The 26,350-nt window shown below is 46.1% G+C and overlaps 1 protein-coding gene across 3 annotated transcripts; it reads left to right on the plus strand.

The window, feature by feature from the left end:
* The first annotated feature begins 11,989 nt into the window (after positions 1 to 11,989).
* PRRG3 (proline rich and Gla domain 3) lies at positions 11,990 to 22,802 on the plus strand. 3 transcript variants are annotated; one of them, XM_036413172.2, is made up of 4 exons: positions 11,990 to 12,140; positions 15,535 to 15,572; positions 16,666 to 16,826; positions 17,185 to 22,802. In XM_036413172.2, exons 2-4 carry the CDS (start codon positions 15,566 to 15,568, stop codon positions 17,713 to 17,715), a joined length of 699 nt encoding a protein of 232 aa, XP_036269065.1. In that variant the 5' UTR covers positions 11,990 to 12,140; positions 15,535 to 15,565; the 3' UTR covers positions 17,716 to 22,802. The 3 variants fall into 3 exon arrangements, with proteins under 3 accessions (XP_036269065.1, XP_036269066.1, XP_036269064.1); XM_036413173.2 differs by lacking the exon at positions 11,990 to 12,140 and adding an exon at positions 12,362 to 12,506; XM_036413171.2 differs by lacking the exon at positions 11,990 to 12,140 and adding an exon at positions 12,838 to 12,946.
* Positions 22,803 to 26,350: the final 3,548 nt, after the last annotated feature.

Consider the following 26,350-nt stretch of genomic DNA (forward strand, 5'->3'; position numbering starts at 1 on the left):
ACACTTGACTACAGGTACCATCTCCACTTCCTTCTCTTCTGAGGGTAGTCATCAACACACTCAAAACCAATCTCAGCTTCTACCAGTCCACTAAAATAGCTCATTCCTTGGTAGCCAATGTTGTAAAGTTCACTCTCCACTACTGTATTCTAGTGTTACTATGGCTTTCAGCAGTGTTGATTCAGTGCACAGCCCTTTCTTTTTGTTAATACTACCTTCTTTAAGATTGTATGATACCTCACTTCTTTTTCTCCCATCTCCTAACTCACCGGAGGCTCCTTCTCACTCTCCTTTTGCTGGTTTTTCCTCCCGATTTATAAATATTGGAGGGTCTAGACCTTGGATTTTGGATTTTTCTCCCTCTCCTTCCTTCCACACCCTAGGTCAGTGATTCTCAACCTTTCTAATGCCGTGACCCTTTAATACAGTTTCTCATGTTGTAGTGACCCCAACCATAAAATTATTTTTGTTGCTTCTTCATAACTATAATTTTGCTACTGTTATGAATCATAATGTAAATATCTGTGTTTTGCGATGGTCTTAGGTGACCCTGTTAGTGGTTCTCAAACAGCAAACAGGATATGTGAATCAATAAGAAAAACATAAGATTGCAGCAAAAAAAAAAAGAAAAAAAAGAAAAAACACAGAGATAATTCACAGAAAAGAAAATGGTGAATGAACATGTGAAAAATTAAACACGATAAAAACAAATTAAAATAATAAAAATTTTATTGTTTAATAAATTTTGCAAACAAAATGGAATTACACTATTTCTTGTTGGTGAGGGTGAGGTAAAAATAACTATTACTGGGCTTTCCTCAGCTCTTTAGGGACAGACTCTTTAAAGGTGCATATTCTTTAAATAGGAATTTTAGTGCTAGGGACCCTTCATTCTACTTTTAAGAAGTAGATGCATATTCTCACTCACATGAAAATGTGGTGACTAAGAGACCCTAAAGACAGAGGCTGGGTATAATCTGTCTCTAATCCACATCATTCCTGATTTTTATGAAGCATTTAGTGGTTATTTATTGAACTGAATTAATATGAAAAAAATGAATAGAATATAAAAAAGCATAATTAGACTACTTTGTCTTGTTAGCTATGTCCTACTCACTCTAAAGTTTACCAAAACTTAGCTGCTGGAGGTGTCCCTCAACTATTTTAAGGATGATTGAACCAAAAGGGTGAACACATTTGAAACACCAACCACAATACCAGAGACATAAGAGATGCTTGACAATTTTCTTCACTCATTTGTCTTCCTTCCCATCTTAAGAAGAATAAGAAGAAAGAGAAAAAAGGAGGAGGAGGAAGAGGAGGAGGAGGAGGAAAATAGGAATATTTATTTTTAAAGGATATTTATTTGCAGCATAATTTACAATAATGAAAAACAGAAACAACCTAAGCCCTCAATTACCTGAGGAACCATTATGCGCATTTTTGAAATCTTCATAAAATGGAATTGTTTATATCTATTAAAAATATTGCAAACAAGTAATAGTTACTTAATAAAATTCAACTTGTATTCCTGATTAAAATGTCAAAGAGTAGTGAAGTAGGAATAAAAGGGTCCTTCCTCAACATTCTATGTTAAGTGTATCTCAATCAATGGTAAATGAAATATTGCTGTGCACCATGAATCATTAGAGACATTGCCACAAAAGCCAAGGAGCATTATAGTAGCATTAGAAGAAAAAACAAATGGGGGATTCCACAACTAGATTAAACAATTAGAAAATATAGCTAATTCCTAGCTTAAATCTTAAGTAAGATTCAGTTCCAGATAGATTGAAAATCTACGTGTTAATTAATGAAAACATAAAAGTGTGTGGTGCAAACAATATATATTTTTTAATCTTGGGGGTGGAGAAGGCCTTTGCAAGCATGAAAGCAAAAGTAGAAAATGGTCAAGTACCAAAGATATGTGTACAAGCAAGGTCATAGCAGCATTGTTTATAAGGGAAAAGAAAGAAATGGGAACAGGAATAGGAAAGACATAGGAAATATGGGAGGGAGTGTTGGTTCAATCACACTCTATATTGCATTGATAAGGAGAGACATGCATGAGATCACCAGTTCTTGTTAAAGAAAAAAAAGCAGTTCACAGTTCCTTTGTGTTTGTGAAGAAAATTTGTATATTCCAAATACCAAACTGATTTTCACCAAGTGGTGGGATTATGGTGATTTTTAACTTTCTATTTTATATATGTCTCTTTTGCCTTAATATTTTTATAATGTGAATGTTACAATTTTTACAATCAGATAAAATCAAAGGGAATAAAAAAATCTTTACATTGTATGAACTAAATGACGTAAAATTGGATTTATATAGTGAAACAATTAAAAGGTAATATATACAAATTTTAGTAATGGCTTTCTCTGTCTGGTGGGATTGTGAGTAGTTATTTCTAGAATTTCCACAATGGGAGAAGATAATTTTTATAATCAAAACTGAAATTCTAGGCTATGTGGTGGAAAGAGATGAGAAAGGCATGAAGGAGTTGAGGGTACAGAGAGGAGCTGACAATATGGTGGGGGTAGCAAGGAAACCTGGAAGAACCAGAAAAATGGCAGTGATAGCGCTGTGAAGGAAAGAAAACAGGCTGGGAAGTAACACAGAGAAGTGGCCTCATCTGACTTCCTCTTTTACCAGTCTTCCAACAGAGCTCCTGTCACCTCCTTGTGCCCTAGATCCCACAAGGTTTAGGTGACAGGCAAAACAAATGGTGGTATAGTCTGTTTCTGAGAAGCCAATTTCATAGTGCAGCAAAGCAGTTGTATAGCAGTTGTGGATAAGGTGAGGAGAAGGCATGGTGGAGAGTCCCTCAGTGGAACTAGGGAACTGGATGAGAAGCTGCCTCATGGCATTTTCATTTCTATAATAAAGAGCCAGGGTGTAATATCATCACCACCAGAGCTTGACCAGACTGGAAGTCAGCTTCTGCACAATGCCCCTGCACTGCCTGCTGAGGGGGCTGCGAATCAGGGCCAGAGAGAGTCCTGAAAAGAGAAGCAGGGATTGATCCAATGCCTCTGTGGCAGCTTTTGACCAGCACTTGCCTCTCTCTTTCTCTCCCAGCTGCACCTCCATTTCTCTCCAAGACTCCACCAGGCTGCTGATCAGTCCTGCCTTTCCGATCAGGCCCCATTGATAGGCCCAGAGACGCTGACTGGCATAGAAACCAATCAATCAGGGCCAAATTGGCCAGCAGAGGAGGGCAGTTGGGGGTGAGATCAGGCTGTCAAGGAAGGGCAGTTAGGGGTGATCAGGCAGGCAGGCAAGTGAGCAGTTATGAGCCAGCAGTCTCAGATTCTGGGATTGGGCCTAAACCAACTGTCAGACATTCCCCAAGAGATCCCCGATTGGAGAAGGTGCAGGCTGGGTTGAGGGACCCCCCCCCCTCTCCATGCATGAATTTCATGCACTGGGCCACTAGTATGAGATAAAAAGGCAAGATTAGTGGCTTGGTGGTTGAGCATCTACCTATAAGTCTGGGAGGCCACAATTTGATTCCTGGTCAGGACATATGCCTGGGTTGCAGGTTCCATCCCCAGTGCAGGCATGCTGAAGGGTGTGTGTGTGTGAGAGATCTAAAATAATATATATATATATATATATATATATATATATATATATATATATAGATAGATAGATATATATAGATATATATAGATATATATAGATATATATAGATATATATAGATATATATATCTATATATATCTATATCTATCTATCTATATATATCTATATCTATATCTATATCTATATCTATATCTATATCTATCTATCTATCTATATATATATATATATATATATATATATATCAATGTTTCTGAAAGTTTGGCCTTGCATCCGTATCATCAAGTCACTGGCATGTGGGAATTATATTTCTATTTGGAATGTTGACCAAAACATGAGAATTGCCATGATTAAATAGCAAATTAGATGATCCCTGTGCATCACAATTTTGAGAAATACTGGCCTAGAGGTTCCTTTAACCCTAATCAGGGCAGATGGCCAATGAGACAATGATTTCCCAGTGAGAGGGGAAAAAAATCCATTTCCAGGGCAGAGGTGCCAGGGACCTTTTGGCCAATGAGGGAACTTTGCCTTCCTCTTTGGGCTAGACTCCAAACTCAGTCATTTCTTCAGCTGTTCTTATGCTCCCAAGACTCTGGACCCTCAGACCTTGGATACCCAAGGAACATCCTAGGCCACATGCAGAGGAAATCCCAGGTCCGCCCTGCTGAGAGGCAGTCTAACACCAGCTGGGCAGAAAGAAGCTGCTGACACCCCTAGTCCTACAACTTCACTTCTTGTCCCACTCCCCCTGCCAGTTTGTCAAAAGAACATCAGAACTTGCTGGGAGCATTTCAAAGCCCCAGGTGTGGGTGGAGAGTGAGGGTAGAAACTCCCTTGTAATGGTATGCAGATTTCCAGTCTGAGTCTCACCTTTGGAATGAAAGAAATTAACCCAGAAGCACTCACTGTGCCAGTTCATTTATCTAACCCAGTGAATTTTTTGTAGCATTTATTGACACCCCCACTGAACCAGGTGCTGTGCTAAACTCTTCACTTGCTTTATCTCATTCAGTCCTTATAAGGACATTTGAAAGTGAGATCTCTTACTCCCATTTTTCATTCTCTAGACAGGAAGAGTCTTTTGCTCAAGGCAAACAGTTAGAAAGTACAAAGACTCACTTTGAACCTGGGCAGTCTGACTCCAGAGTTTGTTCTCCCTAACCAAGAATGATTTAAGAAATAGAGATGGAAGGCTGGGCCAGAGTAGAGTGTCTCAGTGGTTGAGCATCGACTCATGAACCAAGAGGTCAACAGTTCAATTTCCTGGTCAGGGAACATGCCTGGGTTTCAGGCTTGATCTCCAGTGTGGGGCATGCAGGAGGCAGCTGATCAATGATTCTCTCTCATCAATGATGTTTCTATCTCCCTCTCCCTTCCTCTATAAAATCAATAAAAATATATTTGAAAAACAGAATGGGGATGGAAGAAGTGTAGGGAGATGGTGTGTGGTCATGGATGGGGCTGTGAGAAGATGCAAGATTAAGTGAGGGGCAGGCAGGGGTGTTGATAGTGACTTCAATGCTAGAAAACTGGAGCTAGTGTGGGAGCTGGGATGAGTGTGAGGAAGGAGGCATTAAATACAGTAAGATGTGAGCAAGGACCAGGTCAAGGAGGGGATAGAGCTCAGGGACGATGCTTGGAGGGGATCTATCTAGAAGTGAGGATCAGGGTTGGGGAAGCTTCTTGGAGGAAGTAAGTCTCTGAACAATGTGAAACTTAGGGAGCAGATGAAGCTCAATGATGAAGTTCAGTTGAGGGTTAAGGAATATATAGGGATGTCATTGGGTGCTGGTCTGGGGTCAAGCCCAGGAAGGATGTGAAGGTATGTGCTGGAGATGGAGTGGGAAGACTCCAGGAGAGTGATTGAAGCTCCATATTATCACCACGGGCTGGCCTGGGGTGAGAATCTCATAGCCTGACAGGCTTCAGGCTGGGATTAGAATTAGCATGAGGTAAGAGTCACTGCTTTGGTTTCCACTATCACACCTCAACCAACTGCCTTTTTAGGTATTCTCTCTGTTTGCTTGTTTATTGTATCTTTTTCCAACTAGAATGGAAGCAGGACATAAACTTGGTCTGTTTGATTCACCCTTATTTCACCATAGCCAAACATAATACCTGGAACACAGGAGGTGCTCAATTAAATGCTCAGGGGCAAAACTCAGGGAAGGGATGGCAGATTAGGACATAGAGTGTAACTTTTGCTAGGATGTTAGATGACTTCCAGGATGAGTGATGTTGAGGGAGAGGTGAGGGTCTGGAAAGATGTGAAGCTCAGGGATGAGGTACCCTTCAGGTTCATGATGAGTCAGAAGAATGGAATGAGGGGTTAGGGAGGAGATAAGACTTCAGGAGACCTGGTATATGCACATTCTTTGTGATTTCAATATCTACATAAATAATTCAACTTTCTGTTTTTGTTTCAGTCCCTTGACCTACTTTCCACCAATTATCTTCCCTGCTCCAGGCTTCAGCCACTTACTCTCATGGTCACATCCTAAGATCTTGTCATGTTCTATCATCACCACCTCTCCAGGATCTCCATTATATGATGCTTTCTGAAAACCAGCTCATTCCTTTTAGTATTTACATGAACTCCAAATTTTTTTTTTTTTTTACCACATTTGGGACCCTTTAAACAACAATCCCACTGTTTTTTTTGTTTGTTTGTTTGTTTGTTTGTTTTGTTTCACTATCCTTTACCAAACCCCGACTCTATCCTTATTTCCATCCTTACCCAGCCTGAAATTCACAATCAATTATTGCCCTAAATCCATAAGAAACTTCTGTGCTCCTCTGTCCTATCTTTGGACTCATTTAACAAAATTCAACCTGATAAAATCCAACTTTCCACCTACTCTGGATTGAATGTGGCTGGAGAAAGCCATGCAGACATGCTGAGAATTTCTCTTTAAATTAATAGCCATTAAACCTCAAGTGGACCCTTAATGCAGAGCAATAATCATATTATATTTCCAGCCTCCTCATCTCCCAGGAGACTATTTCAAGCCTTCTTTCCTCAAACCACTAACATCCCTCTCTCACCCCCACTGGTGTCCTGTTTTGCTGACAAAATAGAAGTTATCAGAAGAGAACTGCTCCAAGCTCTACCATTACCTCTCATATTTACCTGCATTTGTGCACCTCTCTCTTTTGCATCAATGGTTTTCCCCTCTTTACTGGCTCATTGGCACACACATGTTACCATGATTTATTTTTTTCCATGTTAAAAAAATACTTTTTACTTGTCCCCCTTATAGCTCTAAAACCACCATTCTCTTCTTTCTCTGTTGTCCTTTACAGCAAAACTCCTCAAAATGGTTTTCAGTCACTACTCACTACTTTCAATTTCTCTTTTACCACTCTTGATTGAAAGCACTCTGATCCACCTTTATACCCTCATGTCTCCCTGGACATTGCTCTTGCAGGTTACCAATGACCTTCATATTAGGAAACACAATGGTCAATTCTTTATCCTCCTTTTCCTTGCCCAATCACTAGGATTTGAGAAATTGATGTCTTTCATGGTCTCATTTGCTGGCTCCTTCTCATCTACCCCATCTCTAAATGGTGGATTTCTCAGGCTTGATTTTGGGTTTTCTTTTTCTGTATTCACTTCCTCGCTGATCCCATCCAGTCTCATGAGTTGTTTTTTTTTTTTTTTTTTTTTTTTTTTTAATCTTAATCCTCACCCAAGGATATTTTTATTTTATTTTTTATTTCTTGTCTAAAGTTTTACATGTGTCTCCTTTTTCCCCTGATTGACCCCCCGCCCAGCCATTCCCACCCCAGGCAAACCCCCACTGCCCCAGTGTCTGTGTTCATTGGTTATGCTAATATGCATGCATACAAGACCTTTGATTGCTCTCTAACCTTTTTCTATTGATTTTTAGAGAGAGTGGAAGGGATGGGGAGGGACACAGACAGAGAAACATTGATGTGAGAGACACATGGATTGGTTGCCTCCCACATGAGCCCCAAAGAGCCCCAACGAGGGTAGGGGATCAAACCTATAACCCAGATACATGCCCTTGGCTGAAAATTGAACCTGTGACCCTTTGATTCATGGGTTGACACTTTAACCATTGAGCAAAACATGCCAGGGCTAGACTCATGACTTTTAACACTGATTAGATACTACTTATTTTCCAATTAGATTTCCATCTCTGATGTTGCTTCAAACTCCAGATTCCTCATCCAACCTACCTCATCATTCATCACTGTCTTTCTCAGAGCTGTCCTTGACTCCTATTTTTCATAGCCCATTATCAATCTATCATCAAACACTAATGATTCTACCAGCAAAATCAACCTAGAATCTGCCTACATCTCACTGCATCCACTGCATCACCTCATATAAGCCACCACTGTTTCCCACGTGGATTATTTCAATAGTTCCTAAATAATCTCCCTGCTTCCACCCTCATCTTTCTTCAATCAGTTCTCATAAATCAGTCAGATTGGTCATATATGTGAAAATAGAAATTAGATCATATTACCACTTACTTCAGACCCATCAATGTCTCTCCACCTCATGCTAAGAGCTAAAGTCTTTACAATGACCTGTGAAACTGCATGATCTCTAGCCACCCCCATCATGGCTTCTCTGGTCACATTTTTCACCAACTCCCTCTCTCACTCTCTCCATGTCAACACATCAGCCTCCTGCTCTGACTCGAGGATTCTGGGGCTTTTGCACATGTGGATCCCTCAACCTGGAATATTTGGCCCTTGATCCCCTTTAGGTCTTGGCTCAAATGCTATCTTCTCAGTAGTGTCTTTTGTGGCCACTATATTTAAACACTTAATGACCAAAGACCCTTCTCTGCTTAATTTTTCTTCATAGCACTGATCATCACTTAACAACCCGCATTTATGACATCATTGTTTATTTGTCTAATTTCCACGGTAATAGGAGCTTTTGTTTATTTGTTTTGTTAGTTTCTGCAATCCTGGGTCCTAGAAAAGTACTTAGCACACAATAGCTCTGATTAAATACTCTGCTCTAAGTCTGAAATCAAGGTATCAGAAAGGTCAGTTTATTCAGAGGCCTTTCTTCTTGGCTTGTAGATGGCTGTCTTCTCCCTGTGTCCTCACATGGCTTTCTCTTTGAATGTATGTGTCTTAATCTCCTCTTGTTATAAAGACGTGAATTATATTGGACTAAGTCCCAGCTAAATGGCCCAATTTTATCTTAATTGCCACTCTAAAGAGTCTATCTCCAAATATGGTCAAAGGGTAGATTAGAACTTCAACACATGGATGGGGAAGGGGCAGCACAATTCAGCCCATAACACATGGTTAATCAGCTGGCAGAGGTGAACTGAGGCTCTTATGGTATAAGGATCAGGGTTTAGGATCAGAGATCAGAGATGGAGTGAGGCTTAGTGAGGACATAAGGGTATGGAGAGCAACAGAGCTCATAAAGGGTTCAATTCTGGAGTGAATGAGGGTTGGTTAGAGTAAGGAACCAGGAGTGAATGAGGCTGTAAGAAGGTACTTGCCTCAGCCAAAGGATGAGACACAGGGAGATTAGGAGAGGCTGTGTAGAGGAAGATGAAGAAATTGGTGCATTGAGGGATGAGAAAAGGAGAGATTGGTCAAGGTTTTAAGAGAAAGAGATGGGGAAGGTCAGAAGAGTGGCAAGGTGGTTAAGACCCCGAGATAGGGTCAAGGATGTTGGGAATATCACTGATGGGCAAGATCATCTACATACTTTGCAGGGTCCAGTGCTGGTCTCTTTTTCAAAAAGCATTGAGAACTGCAAGATGGCAAAAAGCCAAGCCTTAAACCAAGCATGAGGAACATTTCTAAGTATTGGATCCTGTCCAACTTCATAGTTCCAACACCCATGAAGCTGGTCCTGCCAAATGGGATCCGGATCAGAAATGGTTACAGGTTAGAAGTTTGAACAATGTTGGAGTAGAAGGTCTGTCCTCTCACACCATACTAGGAATTTTTATTGAAATATGATCTGCCTTTTGTCTCTTTTGAAATTCTTAGCAACCATATTGTACACTTTTTTTTTTTTTTTTTTTTTTGTAGCTGGGTCCTCCCATGGTCCTTAGTGCACTACATATGTGATATTGATGTGTGCCAAGGTGGGTTTGTTGAGATTGCCAATGCAGTGACTAAGAGAAGGGTGCATGATGAAAGTGATGGAGATAGGGGAGAATGAGTGAAGGCTCAAAGGAAGACCAGAACATCTTTCCAGAATTTAGATAATAAGGATCTAAACAGGGAAGTTAAAGTAACCTTGATTGGGTTGGAACAAAAAAAAAAAAAAAAAAAAAGTGCACCAAATAGCCCAGTTCCTGGTTAAGGCAGATAAGTCAGTGGCCAAGCCCTTCCCATCCTAGTTCAGAGAGGGACTATTCACATCAAGGTCTAAAAGCAGGGGAGAGGTGGGGAGGAAGGGCTTCAGCCCTTCCCAGACAATCCCCAGGCGTGCCTGAAACCATCCCAAGGGGAGTTAGAAAGACTTCTGAGAAAGCCAGGATCTGAAGGAAGCCAAGATTCAAGCTCCCCATAGGGAAGAAGCTGGGGGGAGGGATGGAGTGGGGGGAGGGTTGGGAGGGTGGGTGAAGGGGAGCAAAATTGCTGGTGGTGCTGGGGATATCTTGGTGTTAAGGTGAAGGCTGAGCTTCACTCCAACTCCTCACCTCAGCCCATCTTCTCCCACCTCAGCTTTGCAAGTATCTAGTAACCTTGCTGCAGATGAGGCTTTGTGTTGGATGCTAGGGACACACGAAGAGACAAGGTCTCTGACCCTAAGCTAGAGGAGGCAAGTGTGCACCCCATGAGCAACCAAATGTAATACATCTGGATGTGGCCAAAGTTGACCTGTATTAGACTCATACTAAGCACCAGACTCACTTGATGCAATTATCCCATTTGCCCTCCTTACCCCCTTTTAAGACAAATACTATTATCATTATTCTCATTTGACAGATGAGGAAACTGAGGTGCAGACAGGTTAAATCATTTGCTGAGAGGATCGCAGTGCTGATCAGTAGTATCCCCAAATGGTACCACGGGCAGCATGCTGCAGAGATGCTGCTCTGAATCCTCCTCACCCTTGACACCCACAGATGCGCCCCCATTTATAATCTCTGCAGACTGAGTGCTGAGAATGTAACAGTCAACACAGATGGGTGTGGATACTCCCAGAAGACCTCAGCGTAGAGATGTCATCTGAGCTATGTGGGAAGAATGAATACAGGGCACAGAGGCTGGCAGTGGGAGGAAAGGCATTCTGGGCTGAGAGGGAACTTATTAGACTGGTGATACTGGAGCCAGAAACTTATGTAGGGGGGCTGGGAGGAGAGCAGAAGCCATAGACCCCTTCTTCATCCACTGAAAGCTGTGCAAAGTCTCCTGTGAATATAGTGGCTAAGATCAGGATGGGGACATGGTGGTGGGTTAGAAGACCCAGAAAATAAATTCCTAAAGATCCCCAACTAGTTACCCCTATCAATCATGTCCCAGGCTCCCTCCCCCTGAACTGAGGGTACCTCTAAAACACATACAGTCTTTGGGCCCCAAAGAAGTCCTATTCTCATTCTCAGGTAATGATTTTTTTCCCCTGTGGTAGCTTACTCCACAGGCTAAGGGCTGTGGTACTTTGGCTTTCAATGGGGGAAGGGTGCCAAGGGTCTGTCCTGGGCAAGGAGGGAGCTCCTGCAGCCATGGAGCAGCAAGCAAGGCAGGGGAGGACTCCAAACTGGTGGCAGAGATGGAGAGGAAAGCACCTTTGAAAATGGGGGGAGGGCAGGGAGAGGCGACGCTTACCCCCACCAAGGCTGCTTTCTGCTAGTTCTGGGAGCTGCGCTGGAACAGACCCTGGGGCAATGGAGGTCCCCCACTCCCCCACCTCCCCGCTCGCTCTTGTCACTGCAGCAGGACAGGTTGCAGTTTCTCTGCCTGGAAACTGCCCCAAAGCACGAAATTGGGAGGGCGCGCCAACTCCAGTTCTTGGCTGGATGCCAGTGGCTCAGAGAACAAAAAGAGCCCTGAAACTCAGCAGGGCGCACCTGCCCCTCCTCGGAAGCTTTGGCAAAGGAGATCCAGAGCTCCCTTAGAACTGTCCTGCCCTCTTTTAGCAGTCCACCTCCTCGCCTGTTCTCCCTAGACTGTGTCATCCCGCTGCTGCCAGCGTCTTGCCCTGAACCTCATCCCATAGTGCTGCCTCCTGAGTACACCCACTCCTCCACCCACCCAGCACTCTCCTTGCAGGCCCTGGAGATCCCCTCCTCTCCCCCTCCTGCACCTGAAGAGTTTTCCAAGCCCATTTCCTCCTTTCTTTCGCCACACTCCCCGGACAGAATTCTCCCCATTTTCTAAAATTGACAGGAGAGAAGCCTGCGGTGCCGGGGCAGGGTGGGGAGGGTAGAAGTGAAGAAGCCAAGGTCACCCAATCATTGGTGGAACGCAGCCTAGACCCAGCCTTTCTTCCGCGGGCCCGTTTGAGTCCTGGCAGGGTGGACCCAGGCTGCTGTCCCGGGCCCCCTCTTTCCTTGGCTGGCATTTGGGGAGGGCTGGCCAGATGACAGGTGAGCCAGGGTAGGAAACAGTTGGGGGAGTTGGGCTTCTCGGGGACACCTGGTGCGCGGGCCTTGGGCGCGGCTGCCTGAGCCCGTTGCGGTGTCAGGGTTTCTGAGGGCCTTCGCCCTGGAGCAGGACTAGACCCGCACGTTGAGCCGAGGGTCCCTGGTGCTCCAGGGGCCCGCGGGCCAGGCCCCGCCCCGCCAGGCACGGGCGGGGTCAGGGGCGGCGCTGGCGGAGTGGGGCGCGGGCGCGCGGTGCTGGGTGCGCGCCGCCGCCCCTCCGGCCCAGCTCGCCCGCCTGTCCTCTCGACCCCCCCAGGACCGCTCTCATCGCCCCCCAACCCTCTCTCCTCTCTTCTGCCCGGCAGCCCGGTGCGCGGTGCGGCGCGACGATCGCGGCCTGGCAATCGGGGGGCACGGTGGTCTGGGCGCTCCAGGGTGGCGCGCCAGGGAGTGGGGCGCGAGGCCAGCTTTGGCGCGGCGGGGTGTCGGGAGGTGGGCAGCGGCGGAGCCCCCAAAGGAAAGCAGGGCAGGGGGTGCCGAGGTAATAGGCAGGCCTGCGCGCCAGTTTGCAAAGGAAGCTCCAGAGGCACTTCAGCCCCTGGCGGGCAGGGACCCGGGCGCCCCGGGGCGGGCGGCGGGAGGGCAGCGGGGCGGGGAGGGAGGAAGGAGGAGAAGGCTGGGCTGGGCCGGGGGGCTTGGCCGACGGGGAGCAGGTGGGCGGGGACAGGGGCCCTGCTGAAAGAGGCGCAGCAGCGAGGTGGCGGGCTGCGTGCGCAAACAGGGCGTCCGCCTCCTGGGCCCGGAGAACGGTGAGGCCATTTGGGTTGGGTGCCCCAGCCCCGAGGGCAAGGTTCAGTGTCCAAGACCACTGAATTGGGCGCGGGGCACTATCGGGGGAGGGTCTGGAGGTCCGGCCGGGCCAGGGCGTTGGGGTCTTGAGCAGACTCGGGAGATGAGTGTTGCTGGGCCAGGAGTTAGTGGGCAGGACGCTGTTGCGGGCTATGGAGGGCGAGGACAGGTACTTTGAGGACTGGCATGAGTGGAAGGGGGCCAGGAGGGTCCCGAGTTTGAATTCGAGCGTAATCTGGAGGTCCCATGTCACTGGGTGGGCAGATGAGTCATAAGATTTGGAAACCTAAGAAGCTTTCGTGGGGATCAGCTCTGATTAAGGGAAAGAAAAAGGGTTTTTGGATTTGGAGAAGTGGTTTGGAGACCATGTCTTGGGATTCCAGGACTCCTGGCCTCCAGTCCCCATACATGGAACTTTGGGAGCCAAGTCCCTGAGGGCTGTGATTCGGGAAGCTCCAGCCTGGAGTCTGGAGGTCTTTGTGGTGGCCTTCCTTCCTTTCTGGGCCTTCAGGATTCAGCTGTGTTCCTGTGGGGAGTGGGTTAAAAATTCCTCCGGCCTACAATCAGCCTTACAGTATCCACCAGGGGCAGGAGGAACATATACATGCGTGACTGCTGCAGCGTTTCTCTGTCATGGAGCCCTCACGCTTCCTCACTGTTGCTATAGTAACAGCCTATCGATGGTGTATTTATAGGGAAAGAAGCAGGCGCTACATTTGGGGGGAAGGGGGGGGCCTCATAGCAGCAGCAGTAGTGACGCTGGCTACAGAATTGTTAATAGAGTGTGGCTCTACCCTGGGAGCTATGTGGGGGAGTTTCCGGGCTTGTTTAAAGCTTGAACATGAACTAATGACTTTTTTCAGGTGTCTGGATAGCTCACATCCGGGGCTATGAGATGTGTGGGTGTACATGTATCAAAGTCAGGTGTTTGGGGACAAGAAGTGGCTATCGTAAGCTGTTATGTAATTTTCCCATGTAAATAATTTAAAAAACAACAACAATGCTGCAGTTCTCTTTGATGAGCAATTAAACACAGTTTTCTACCTTCATTTATGAGTAAAGCCTTTACTCATTCTCTTCAAACCCTGGCACAAAGGCTCCATTTTTCTACAATCAAAAACCTTGCTGTTAGGCATGCCACACCCACACCCTGGCCACATGACCAGCATTGGCTGTAGGGGAACCTCAGGGATCTGTAATGGAAGCAGAATTGAGATCTAATAGTCCATCTTCGCTCTCATAATCATCGAGGGTCAACTTTTCTCACAACAGTAGGCCCGTCGTTGACAGATTCCCATAATGAGTTTTGGATGGGATTGTTGTGGGGTTCAAAAGAGAAAGCCCCCCTTGACATGTTGCTTCCATAGATGGCTGAAAGATGTGCTGCTTTATCTTTGGTTTTAATTGTATGTATTGTTTATGTCCTACCTGTTTGCCAAAAGGATTGGAAGATCTATTTTAAATATACTTAAGATTCTGTAACTGCATTAAAAAAGTGCATACCATGTCACAGGGGGAGAAGCATATGTGAACAGCTGGGCAACCAGGGTGCTTGTACGTGACGGTCAGTGTTAACGGTGAACTTCCTGGCAGCCTAGGAAAAAAAGGGTAGCACAATGAGTTACACCGTTCACATGTCCTGTGTCCAAAGAGTCCTGAAACTAGAGCTTCTGCTTGGGGAGGGGAGCAGTGGGGTGATTGCTCCCAGATGTGGACAGTTGGGCCAGTGCTCTGGAATATGAGCATGAGTGGGAGTGTATGTTGGGGAGAGCAGTGTGCTGTGGCTGGGATGTACATACTGGCTGGGTAATTCCTGAGCAGGAGCACAGCTTTCAGAGGCAACACTTGTATTGAGTTAGCGTCTCAGTTTTGATCTCATGAGTCAATGTCTTGGTATACTGCTGCAGTGTTCTTTCATGCCAAGAGGAGAGATTACTGGTTTCAGGAGATCTTTGCCATCGTGTCTGGTGAAAATGAACGTAGCAGGTCACCTTCGTTTGGGCCGTGACTTTTGAGATGGTTTTTGCTGCCATCTTAATCTTTGGCAGTACCTGCTCCTCAAAATGTACTGCCTGTTTTCAAGAAATGTGCTTGTCATTAGAGGTATCTGGGACCTACCATTGTGAGCAAAATTAGTTTCCAAAATGCATCCTCTCTCTGTTATTGTTGATTTGCTTTACCTTGCCTAAGTCCTGGTAACTCTGAGGTTCTTGAAAACTCAAAAGTGCACAGATTCCTTGAGCAAAGTGAGAAAGGAGGACCCTCAGCCTGTAGGAGTTTTTCATGTTTAAAGAAAAAGTTAAGGTCTGGGTCTTCTAGAATCTCAGAATATTCTTGGGAAAAGAACTAGAAAGATTTCTTTAGGAAGTGCAGGGTCTCGGGAAGCTCTGGAGGAGAGCTCAGGGCAGAATGGAAAGCAACAGTGCTGTGAGCAACTGTGTAGAAGGCGAAGCCACTGGGGCTATGGTTCACATTCTAGCATCAGAAGGGTGCCCTGTAGGTTTTGGGATGCCATTTCAACTGTGACTCTCCTTTTCTCCTTTTCCAGGCAAGTGACACGCTGGTTCTGAGGGAGCACTATGGCACGTGAGTTTTTCTGAGCTTAGACCAAGTAGGGAAGGGCCATGCCTAAGGGCTCATAGGAAAAGTGCATATCCACCTTTCAAGTCCTTCCCAGCTTTGCTTTCTCCAGATTGTCCCTGTGGCCCCTGTCTGATTAGCTTTTTCTGGAGTACATGCTCACTTGGGGCTGTGCATCTACCCAGGCCACTATGGCAGAAACTAATATGACAGGTCATGGGGTCTGGGGAAGGGTGTCCACCTGCTGGCATAGCCCTACCTATCTGGGCATGAGTGGGACTGTTTGACATGGGGACTAAGAAGTCTCACCTCTAGGTTCATATTAGGGGCAGATGTCACCTCTTCTTTTATTTTCTAAAGTCCTAAGTCAGGCTTATGGAAGTACATAGCTCATATTATACCAGTCCACTCAACTGGAATAAGTAGACATGGCTGCCACTCAATGACATTTTTTCCAGGAGGCAACTGTGCCATGTAGACTAAGATGTAGATTTTCCCCTTTGGACCCTGCTACCCTCTTCCCAGGCTCATGTACATTCAGTCCTCTGACCTACTCCTGTTTGGGTTTGTACAAGATTGACTTGAGCAAGGCAATTAATGCTGGGTGATCTGATAGCATAGGTGCAGGGAAGCCACCCTGATAGAGTCTTATAAGATTGTTTAGTGTTGGTCACCATCATCAGCATCAAAGAAGATGCTGGTGACCTCATGATAAGGGCTCTGATTTTCTTGTTTTGAGGTAAGGCAGGAGATATTGGGTGTTGTTGTTTTTTGTTTGTTTTTTTCACTGACTACATTATTCAAAATCCTTCATCTCCATCCACACGCTACACAACATGCACTCTCCATTTTCCTCCATAGCACCAGAGACATGAGTCTTATTGGGTCCATGGTATTCTAGGCAGATACATCATGGCATCACAGAAAGTCAGCCATTCCACCCCTGTTACAAAGGGCCAGCCATGTCTGTGATGGTGGCCAGCCAGCTGGCTTTGTCTTCCTTCCATCCATCATTGTGCTTCTGCACATGGGCTGAGTCTGGTTTGAAGGGCCCCTGGGTACCTCCCCATTCCAGGCCTCAGTGCAGCTTTCTCCTTAGTGTTTCTGGAGGCCAAGAATGCCCATTCGGTCCTGAAGCGGTTCCCTCGTGCCAATGAATTCCTGGAGGAGCTGCGCCAGGGTACCATCGAGCGGGAGTGCATGGAGGAGATCTGCAGCTACGAGGAGGTCAAGGAGGTGTTTGAGGACAAAGAGAAAACGGCACGTACCACCCTATGGCTGGGTTCTGGGGGGAGAGGTAACATCAGGAATAAGAAGAGCAGGCCCAGGTGCCTCAGATGGACCAGAAGCAATGAAGGAAAGCCAGCCTAGTCCAAGGCGGGGCTTTTGGGGCCATAGAACAGAAAACATGTCCTTAGAGTCCCATCGGCCTGACTCTGGGGGCCTCCTCCATGGGAGTGTTGCTCTTTATCCTTGGTGCATTCTAGTGCCTCTCTGTTAGCTCCTAGAGGCCAGTCAGATGGGGTGGGGTGGGGAGCCATCTTGCGGAAGGTCTCTGGGGTTCATCTGGGGCACGAGCACTTGTGCATGAGTGTAAGTGGCCCTTCTTCTTTTGCAGATGGAGTTCTGGAAGGGATATCCTAATGCAGTCTACTCAGTTCGAGACCCTGCACAGAGCTCAGATGCCATGTATGTGGTGGTGCCCCTTCTGGGGGTGGCGTTGCTGATTGTCATCGCCTTGTTCATCATCTGGAGGTGCCAGCTGCAGAAAGCCACCCGTCATCACCCTTCTTATGCTCAGAACCGGTACCTAGCAAATCGAGGCGGGCACAGCCTGCCCCGGGTCATGGTGTACCGGGGCACTGTGCATAGCCAGGGGGAGTCCTCTGGGCACCGGGAGGCAGGGAGCAGCCCACAGGTGGTGCTGGGGCCCAGTCGGGGAGGGAGCAGAACCACAGTCCGCCTTGAGAGTACCCTCTACCTTCCTGAGCTCTCTCTCTCTAGATTATCCAGTGCCACTCCTCCCCCATCCTATGAGGAGGTGACCGCACCCCAGGAGAGCAGCAGTGAGGAGGCAAGTGTCACTTACAGTGACCCACCCCCAAAGTATGAGGAGATAGTGGCTGCGAACCCCGGCTCAGACAAGTAATGGGACTTGTGTCCTGTCTGGTATGAAAGCCTCTTTCGGAGGGTCTCCTATTTTCTTTTTAACTTTTTAAAGACTGTGCCACCACAAAACAGCCTTAGCCTCCTTGTTGCCAAATAATTTCCTAACTGTGGGTTTGTAGTCAGTTGTCAGAGACAGGTGAGGGGTATAGGGAGCACATATGCCCTGGAAAGAGTTACAGGCCAGAGAGCCCAGCTCTTCCAGAAGCTCCCTATGTCCCTCTATCCTGTCCTCTGTCAGGGACTGGCTTCTCTTATGCCAAAGGAATCACCCCATAGAATTGACTGTGGCTAGAATGTCCATAGGCTTGGGCCCTGGGGCCACACAGCTGGCTGAATTTCCTATCTGTGTCTGGAAGCCTAGGCCACAGAAATGACAGAGAGGAGCCAGCCCTCAGCTCCATTTCCCCTCAACAGTCCTGTGCTGTGTCCTGGCTTACATTTTGAGGACAAGGAAAGGACTGAACAAACAAACAAACAAACAAACAAAAAGAGTTATCACACATAAATAACGAACACAACAAAACAAAACACTATAACCTAGGCCATTTCTAGGAGGCCAAGGGAAATCAATCTCACAGATCTGTGATGCTTCTCTCCCTCAATGCCCACCCCCCATCCTCCTGACCAGGTTAAAATGAATGTCTCAAATAACCTGGAAGGAGGACAGGGTGTGTGAAGGGTGAGGGGTAGGGACCTGGCTGTCAGAACTGCCTCCTCCAGATTAATCAAAGGGGCCTGCGTGAACTTTGCTATCTTGGAGTGGTAGTTCTGGTTCTGGTATGCTTGGCCTCTCCCAGGTGTTGGCTCTCCAGATGTATGCACTGGCTGTGCTCAAACTGCTACCCACTGGCACGAGTCCAATCATAGCCCTGGGAAAACCTATCTGACTGCCTCTGCCTGCGGAGTCCCTGGCCTCTGAATGGTTGGGGTACAGGCTGGGGTAGACAGCTGAAGTTTTCTCCTCATAAGATTGATTGTCCCATAGCACATCTATACCCATCTGACCTTGGCCTCCTCAGCACTGTGCTCTACGGTTTTGAACTTTTGGGATATTTCCCTTTTCGTGAGTAGGTGAATTGAGTTGAATTTGAACTTTAGATGGCTTATTTTTTTCTTAATGATGGTGCCCACCCGGGAAGAAGATCCTAATGTGTCCCATTTTAGACATTTCTTTGTGAGGGAGATGGGGAAGCCCATGACCTGGGGTAGAAGGCCCATCCAGGATTTGCTCTGTCATTGCCAGGTGCTGGCCTGTTTTTATTAACCCCTTTCTGTGGCCCAAGAGCTGTCCACTTTTCCATTTCAGTGAGGTTTTGGACAGCAATGGGGCAGAGGTGACCTATCTTTAACTGTCAATGACCACCCAAAAGACTATTGATTCCCTGTCCCCCAACCCTTCATCTCTATCCTCTTGGCCTTGGTGCCAAACCATTTTTCCTCTGTGGTGCTTTTTTAAATGTAGCAAATTTTTGTGGAGCCCAAAAGAGTGCATAGCCAGGGTCTCTTGGCAACCACAGCAGTTTAAAAATCCACTGAGAAGACAAGCTCCTTTCTGTTTAAACAGCTCTCCAAGGCAGGCACTGGGCCTTTTTGTTTGAATGCAGCCCTGCCTTGTGGCCACAGATAACATCTGGAGGCCCCTTCAGTCCTGGACACTTGCCCTGAGACTTGATTCAAGTCAGGAGGCTTGTGATCTTATCCCAGTGAGGCCCCCAATTTGGACAACTTGACCTTGTGGTTGGGGTTTTTCATCCTTCCCCCTACCTCACAGGACTACGTGGAGGTCTGGGTAGTATGGTTTGCCCTTAGGAAGATTTTTCTAGAAATGTGTAGGTTATAGGGGACCAGTCCTAGAGGAGGCCTTCATATGACTCTGATATTGAGTCTCAATCTGGGGAATCAGTCTCCTTCCAGTCAAAGCTTTCTGTTCCTTCTCCTCCCCCCCCCCCCCACCTGCTCCGAGTGCTCCCTGGTGCCAGAGGTGCTGACCAGGTGGCATTCCAACTTTCCTGCCTTCCTTATTTCCTCCCTCTGGATCTCTAGCACTACACTCCTACCCTTCTTCACAAAGGCATTTTTGGCCTAGAAAGCCCATGCTTTTTTCATGATGGAGGCTGGGTTCAATCCCATTTGGCCATGTTAGAGAACCCAAGGCAGCCTGAAATTCTGGGGCCAGCCCCTGCCCTTCCAGCATTTTCTCAGACTGGTACCTGTGTGTGACCTGGGAGAAGACACTTACTCCCATGTGTCTCCTCTCCACTAAGCAGAGGGCCAGGCATAGGGCCCATTAACCAGAGCCAAGGAATGCCTGCTGCCTTTGGCATCTATTGAGCCCTTCCCTACTGAGCTGCCAGATATTTGCAGCTGGGTGGAGACCGAATAGATCTGGAAGCAGGAACTTGGCCCAATGGAGGGTGGCACATGTCCTTCAGGCGCTGAGCACAGATTTGCAGGGAGAGCTCACTCAGAGGCATTTCTTTAAGGTCCTGCGCTCTCTGGTTCAGGTGCTTCATAGCGTTCTTTTGAGTGGGGTTGCCACCATGGTCTCTGGGACGTTTTTTGCAGTATATTGTAGAAAAAAGACTGTACAGTCCACAGTGGTCATCATTCCTCGCGGTGCACATTTGGCTTTTATGAATGCTCTGTACATATCTTTCAAAATCTGTCTTTGTATGGACATAGATTTGATACAATGCTAACGCTGCAGTAGCCACATCTTTGTTGTTTTTGGATTTGTGTGTGTGTGTGTGTGTGTGTGTGTGTGTGTGAGTGCGCGCTCTTGTGCACGTTGCCTTTTCTTACATGCTTATCTGAAACAATAGCCGGTGTGTGGCTATATTTGTAACCAGGAAGGAGGGTTCCCGTCTGAAGGGAGGAGTGTCTCCTCTCGGGGACTGGGTAGCCTGATGACAGGGCCCTGAATGAGGAAAGCTGAGATTTGCTGTCGGAGCCCCCCCAAAGTTGCCCCCACTCACAAAAAACTTCGGAAAAAGACAAAGCAGCTCCATTCTGGGGGCCCGTGCCTGCTGGGATCCCAACTCACCTGCCTTTTTTTATTTGGTGCCCCTGGCCTTGGCTTCTGTTTCGTGGGCATCAGCAGCTGATGGAAATTTGAATGCTCCTGAGACTTTTAACTTCTTGGTGGAAAGATGTGTGACTTTTGACTTTGGGAAGGGTGGGGCTAGTTATCCAGATATTTTCCATTAACAAAGAAAAGGCTTTAAAACTTCCTTGAAACATAACTTGTTTTCAACCAAAACTTTCTAAGAATTTATAAAACAAGAGTCACAATCTTGTCCCTTCCCTGCTGCTCCCCATCGCCCAGGGTTTTCAAACCAAAAGCACAAGAGAAAGAGTTGGAGCTCACAGGTGCCCAGCTGACGGGCACAGCATTATCGTTGTATCCTGGCTGATGGAAATGCGACACAGAGCTACTGGAAGCCAGAGACCTCCTCGTCTACTTGCCAATCCCACTGCCATTTGTGTGAATTCCTTAGGGTGCTTTGGAAGACAGGAATCTGCCTGATTTGTTGGATGTTGTCTTTTTTTGTAGCCTGAATATGAGGCATTCAGGACAGGAAAGTGTCTGTTAGGAGTTGGAGCCAGATGGTTCCTCTCTGGCTGGCTGAGATTTGATCTTTTGACAACCAAATGGCATCCCATGAGAAGAAGAAAGAAAAACAACACTGCCACTAGATTGTTCTTTTATCTGAGAGAGATTATCAAGAGAGACTCTTACACACCTGTGCGCTGTCTTTCTAGGAGTATGTACTTGTGCTATGTCTCATGTGTGTGCCCTCGTGGTCAAAGCCAAGATGCAAAGCTGCTGGTATAGGGTGCTTTTCAGCTTGACAAGTAATGAAGTTCAATTTCAGGATTGCGCTGATTCGGAAACAAGCACATCCTCCCCACCGAACTCTCCTCATACTATTTAGTATAATTAGCTAATTTAAAAGTACTGTAATAAGACTGCCTGCAACTATGGTAAAAAGCCCATTAACTTGAAGCCCACTAATTCTGAATTTAGAGAAAATCACGGCTGAAGATAATTAATGGTTTCTGCAATGCTTGCTCTGTAGAAATGTTTGAAGTACTCTTCCCCTTAGTCAATTTCCAGGGTCATATGTGTAAGAGGGATCTACAATAGTATATAATGAGTACCTTTTTTCAAATAAAAGGCTCAGAATATTAACGATCCCTGCACCGTGCCTTCAGCTTTGGGGGGGTTCAGCAATTCTCATAGGTAAGGGTCTTTCTGTGCTGGATGATCGCTTGTTCTCTCTCCATCGTGGGATGTTGGGTATTGCAGCTTTTCATTCTATTCCTCTAATCACTTTGGAATCATATAGTTTGTGCACTACCCTGCAATTTAAAGTAATATAATCATGTATCTTGCGAAATATTCTGTAAAGCAGACGCTTTGCTATCAGACTGGCCGTTGCTATCATTTGCCGCCCCCAAATATTCAAAGGGAGCGTTTCCTTTCCCAGGCTGTGGGCGTGAGTCTCTCTCTAGCAAGAATTCCTCTGACAAAGATATCCAAACAGCACACCCCCTCAGGCTCAATGCCTCAACAGTTGTTCCACTGTACTGAGATATCTGCCAGTTGAACAGTGCCTGCTCCGCTCCCGCCCCCAGGCCTCGCATTAACGCAGATATTCAAGATTGGGATAAAGCCCACAGCTGCTTTTGCCTTCAAATCCATCTCCCCTTGTGGATGCCACTTTCCCAGGCCTGAGCACACCTGCTATTTCACTCTGTGATTGTGAATTTGTGATAGTGGAAACTCATATGTGCAACTGAGCTTATACACATGATTACTGTGAAATGGATTCATTTTGGTACCACTTTCAACTGTGCTCTTATTCATGCGTTGACCCATGTCAGCTGGGAATTCTGTGCATTCAGTAATAGGTCAGGATTTCACTGGGGCCTGGGGCAACAAACTTGCTTGTGATCGCTTTCTCTGTCTTTTGTCTCTCTCATTGTAATGATTGAGTTTAGCTGTTAAATTTTGTCCCTTTCTGTACAAGATAATGAATAATAATAAAGAGCAAATGTAATTCACTTGTGTTCTGTCCCCGTCTATTTTGGATCCCCAGACTTCCATGGGGGATGGATGGTTGTGGGCCAAACTGGTTTTTCTAAAAGTCAGACTGTAGATAAGGAAACAGCCCAAACCAGTTTGGAAGCAGGAAGCAAAGATGTCCTGGGTCCTAATGTTTGTCTGCATGTGTGTAAGATGATCTCCTGCCCCACACCCCTAGGATGAAGTTTGTAAGATCTGTCACAAATCACATCAGCAACTTCCCTGACACCTGATCCCTGGTTACTAACAGAGGTGTCCCTGGCTAGGAAGCCCTGCTTCTTTTCAGAGCTGGGGGAGGAGCTGGAAGGAAGGTTATTCCTATGTCTTTTGTAGGTGGGACATGATACTCAGACTTTGTCCCAGCCCAGCTTCCTGAATTTTGAGGATGGCAAGAGTCAGAGACTATTCAGAGGATAATGATGCCCTAACCTCTCCCTTGGCAGAAGTGTGATCTTAGCCCCAAACACACTCAGGTGTTGGTGCAGGGTGAGTTATGGCCATGGGCCATCATTGGCACATGTTGTGACAGTCTCCAGTAATGAAAGTAATTCACTCTTTAATAGGAAAAGCCATGTAAGGATATTCTTTGTTCTAGGCCATAGCAATTCCATTTCATATTGGTTGTCCATTTCTTTTTCTATGGACCAGGCCTTAGTTACATTTTCTGGACCTCTCCAAGGGGCTAGTAGTGACAGTAGTGACACCCTTTCTTTGGTATCCACACAAGCCAGAAACCACTCTTTAATTTTACACACAAAGGGGCAGTGTTTTGATTTTGTGTCATACAAAAGGGAAGCTGGTGGAGATCCCATAGGTCAGACTGTTGGACCTCAACGGGAGGGTGGGGATAAAAGGGAGAGATCAACCAAAGGACTTATGTGCATACATATGAGCCTAACCAGTGGTCAAGGACAATAGGGAGGTGGGGGCATGAGTGGGGGAATGGGGGATTGGAATGGAGGGTTGAGGACAAATTTGTGATGATACCTTAATCAATAAAGAAATTAATTATAAAAAAGAAAAAAAGAAAAGCCATGGTAGTGATGAGACAATGGCAATAAAATTCAGGATTGAATGTAGAGGCTAAATGCCAGGAAAGAGAGCCAGAGACCTTAAGTTCCGTTCTTATGCCAGTCTGGACCCCAGGCTTCCAAAGTCCCCCTTGGGGTACTATCCAAGGAACTGAGCCTCCCTTTTTGATCTGCCAGCTGTATCATAAGACCATAGATTATAGGGACAAGGCAGTTGGATTGCTTGTAGAGACTTAGGGCAAGTCAGGGGTATGAGGGACCTAAAGGGGTGATGGTGAGGAGAGGCAGTCCTACTTCAGTGTCTCCCAGTCCCTGCTGGAATAGACAACAGGGAATGAGGTCAGGGGCAAAGACTTTGCTTCGGGAGTGTGACTTGGAAAGGTGAGACCCCTCTTCTCACACTTTCCCCACAGCCACACCCTTGTAACAGTTGGCCTGAAACTGCATGGAGTGAAATGAAAGGACAGGACAGTGGGGGAAGATCCATTGTGTTTGGAATGGGGACTGCCAAAGAAAGACTTCCTGAGGAAGCCATGCCCAACTGAAAGATTGAAAGCTGAGTAGAAATCGGTTAGCAAAGAGCATGAAAGACAATTAAACCAGGCAGAGGAGGAGCAGATTATGAAGAGATCAGCAAGGCCACCATATTTTTAAAAATATATATTTTATTGAATTTTTACAGAGATGAAGGGAGAGGGATAGAGAGCTAGAAACATCGATGAGAGAGAAACATCGACCAGCTGCCCCCTGCACACTCCCTACCGGGGATCTGCCCCCAACCAAGGTACATGCCCTTGACCGGAATCGAACCTGAGACCTTTCAGTCCACAGAACAACGCTCTATCCATTGAGCCAAACTGGTTTCGGCAAGGCCACCATGTTTTTAAAGAAACAGAAGAAGCCAGAGTAGCATAAGGAGAAAGACTTGTGCAAGATGAGGTTGGAAAAGTAGAGGGGAGCCCATGCAGAGCTCCCTAGGCCACACTCAGAGCTATAGTCTTTATTCTAGTGATAATGGCAGGCCACTGAGGAATGCTTTAAGGAGCAAGGTGGCATGACCAGGCCTTTTATATTAAAAACAATCTCTCTACCTACTATGTTAACAATGGACTAAAAGGCCCATGACGGGATCAGAGAGATAAGGTAGGAGGCTATTGCAGTCATCTAAGCAAGAGATAGTGATAGGATTGGCTAGGTTGGTGGCAGAAAAGATAGATAGAAGTAGACTAGACTACTGAGGAAATCTTTGCCTAAACACTAAATTATATATTTTGGAGGTTGTATTAGGTTTCAGCAGAGACACAGAATCAGTAGGATATATATATATATATATATATATATATATATATATATATATATATATGAGAGAGAGAGAGAGATTTGTAATTGACCCTTGAACAACACAGGTTTGGATTTGGATTTTGTGGGTCTATTTATACACAGAATGTTTTCAATAAATAAGCAGTCTGTCCTCCACATCCCTAGGTTCTGCATATTTAACCAACCTCAGATAATAAAAAAAAAGCTATGGATCTGTGTATATGGAGGGTTGACTGTATGCATTATTCTATGCCATTTAAAATATTTTTATTGATTTCAGAGAGGAAGGGAGAGAGAGATAGAAACATCAATGATGAGAGAGAATCATTGATCAGCTGCCTCCTACACACCCCATACTGGTGGCTAAGCCTGTATCCCAGGCATGTGCCCTGACCAGGAATCAAACAGACCTCTTGGTTCATAGGTCGATGCTCAACCATGAGCCATGCTGGCTGGGTGTTCTATGTCACTTTATATAAGGGACTTATTCATCTGTGGATTTTGGTATCTGTGCAGGGGGTGGTGGTGGTAGAAAACTATGGAAGTGTAGAATCCCAGACACCAATGAAGGAAAGTGTTTCTAGAAGAGGAGGACAAATATGTGAAATGCTTCCCAGAAGCTGAGTAACACGAAGAGTGAAGCAGATTCATTGGATCAAGCTGCCAGGAGGTCATTGGTGGCTGTGGCCTAGGGGATTTTAGCTGAGAGGCTGATGAGGAAGCCAAACTTGAATGAGGAGAGGAATGTTTGGTAAGTAAAAGAATGGAGACAGTGTGGGTAGTGAGGGCAACTATCAGGGTGTTGAGAGAGGACTACAGCATGAGTGAAGACGGTTTTAATGTATATACAATATATATATGAGGCCTGGTGCACCAATTCATACACGGATGGGGTATCTTGGCCTGCAGGCAAACACCATCACACTCAGTCTCTATTGGGCTGACTGGAGCAGCTGGCGAGGGAGCTGGGGGGTGGGGGGGTGGGGTGGGGTTTTGGCACGCTACCTCAGGAGATTGGCCGGCCATGAAAGGTTGGCTGTGAGAGCACACCAACCACCAGGGGGCAGCTCCTGCATTGAGTGTCTGCCCCCTGGTGGTCAGTGCACGTCATAGCTACTGGCTCGTTATCCAGTTATCTGGTCTAACAGTCACTTAGGCTTTTAAAAATATATATA

Source organism: Pipistrellus kuhlii, unplaced genomic scaffold, assembly GCF_014108245.1.
Source record: "Pipistrellus kuhlii isolate mPipKuh1 unplaced genomic scaffold, mPipKuh1.p scaffold_m20_p_49, whole genome shotgun sequence".
NCBI classification, from domain to species: domain Eukaryota; kingdom Metazoa; phylum Chordata; class Mammalia; order Chiroptera; family Vespertilionidae; genus Pipistrellus; species Pipistrellus kuhlii.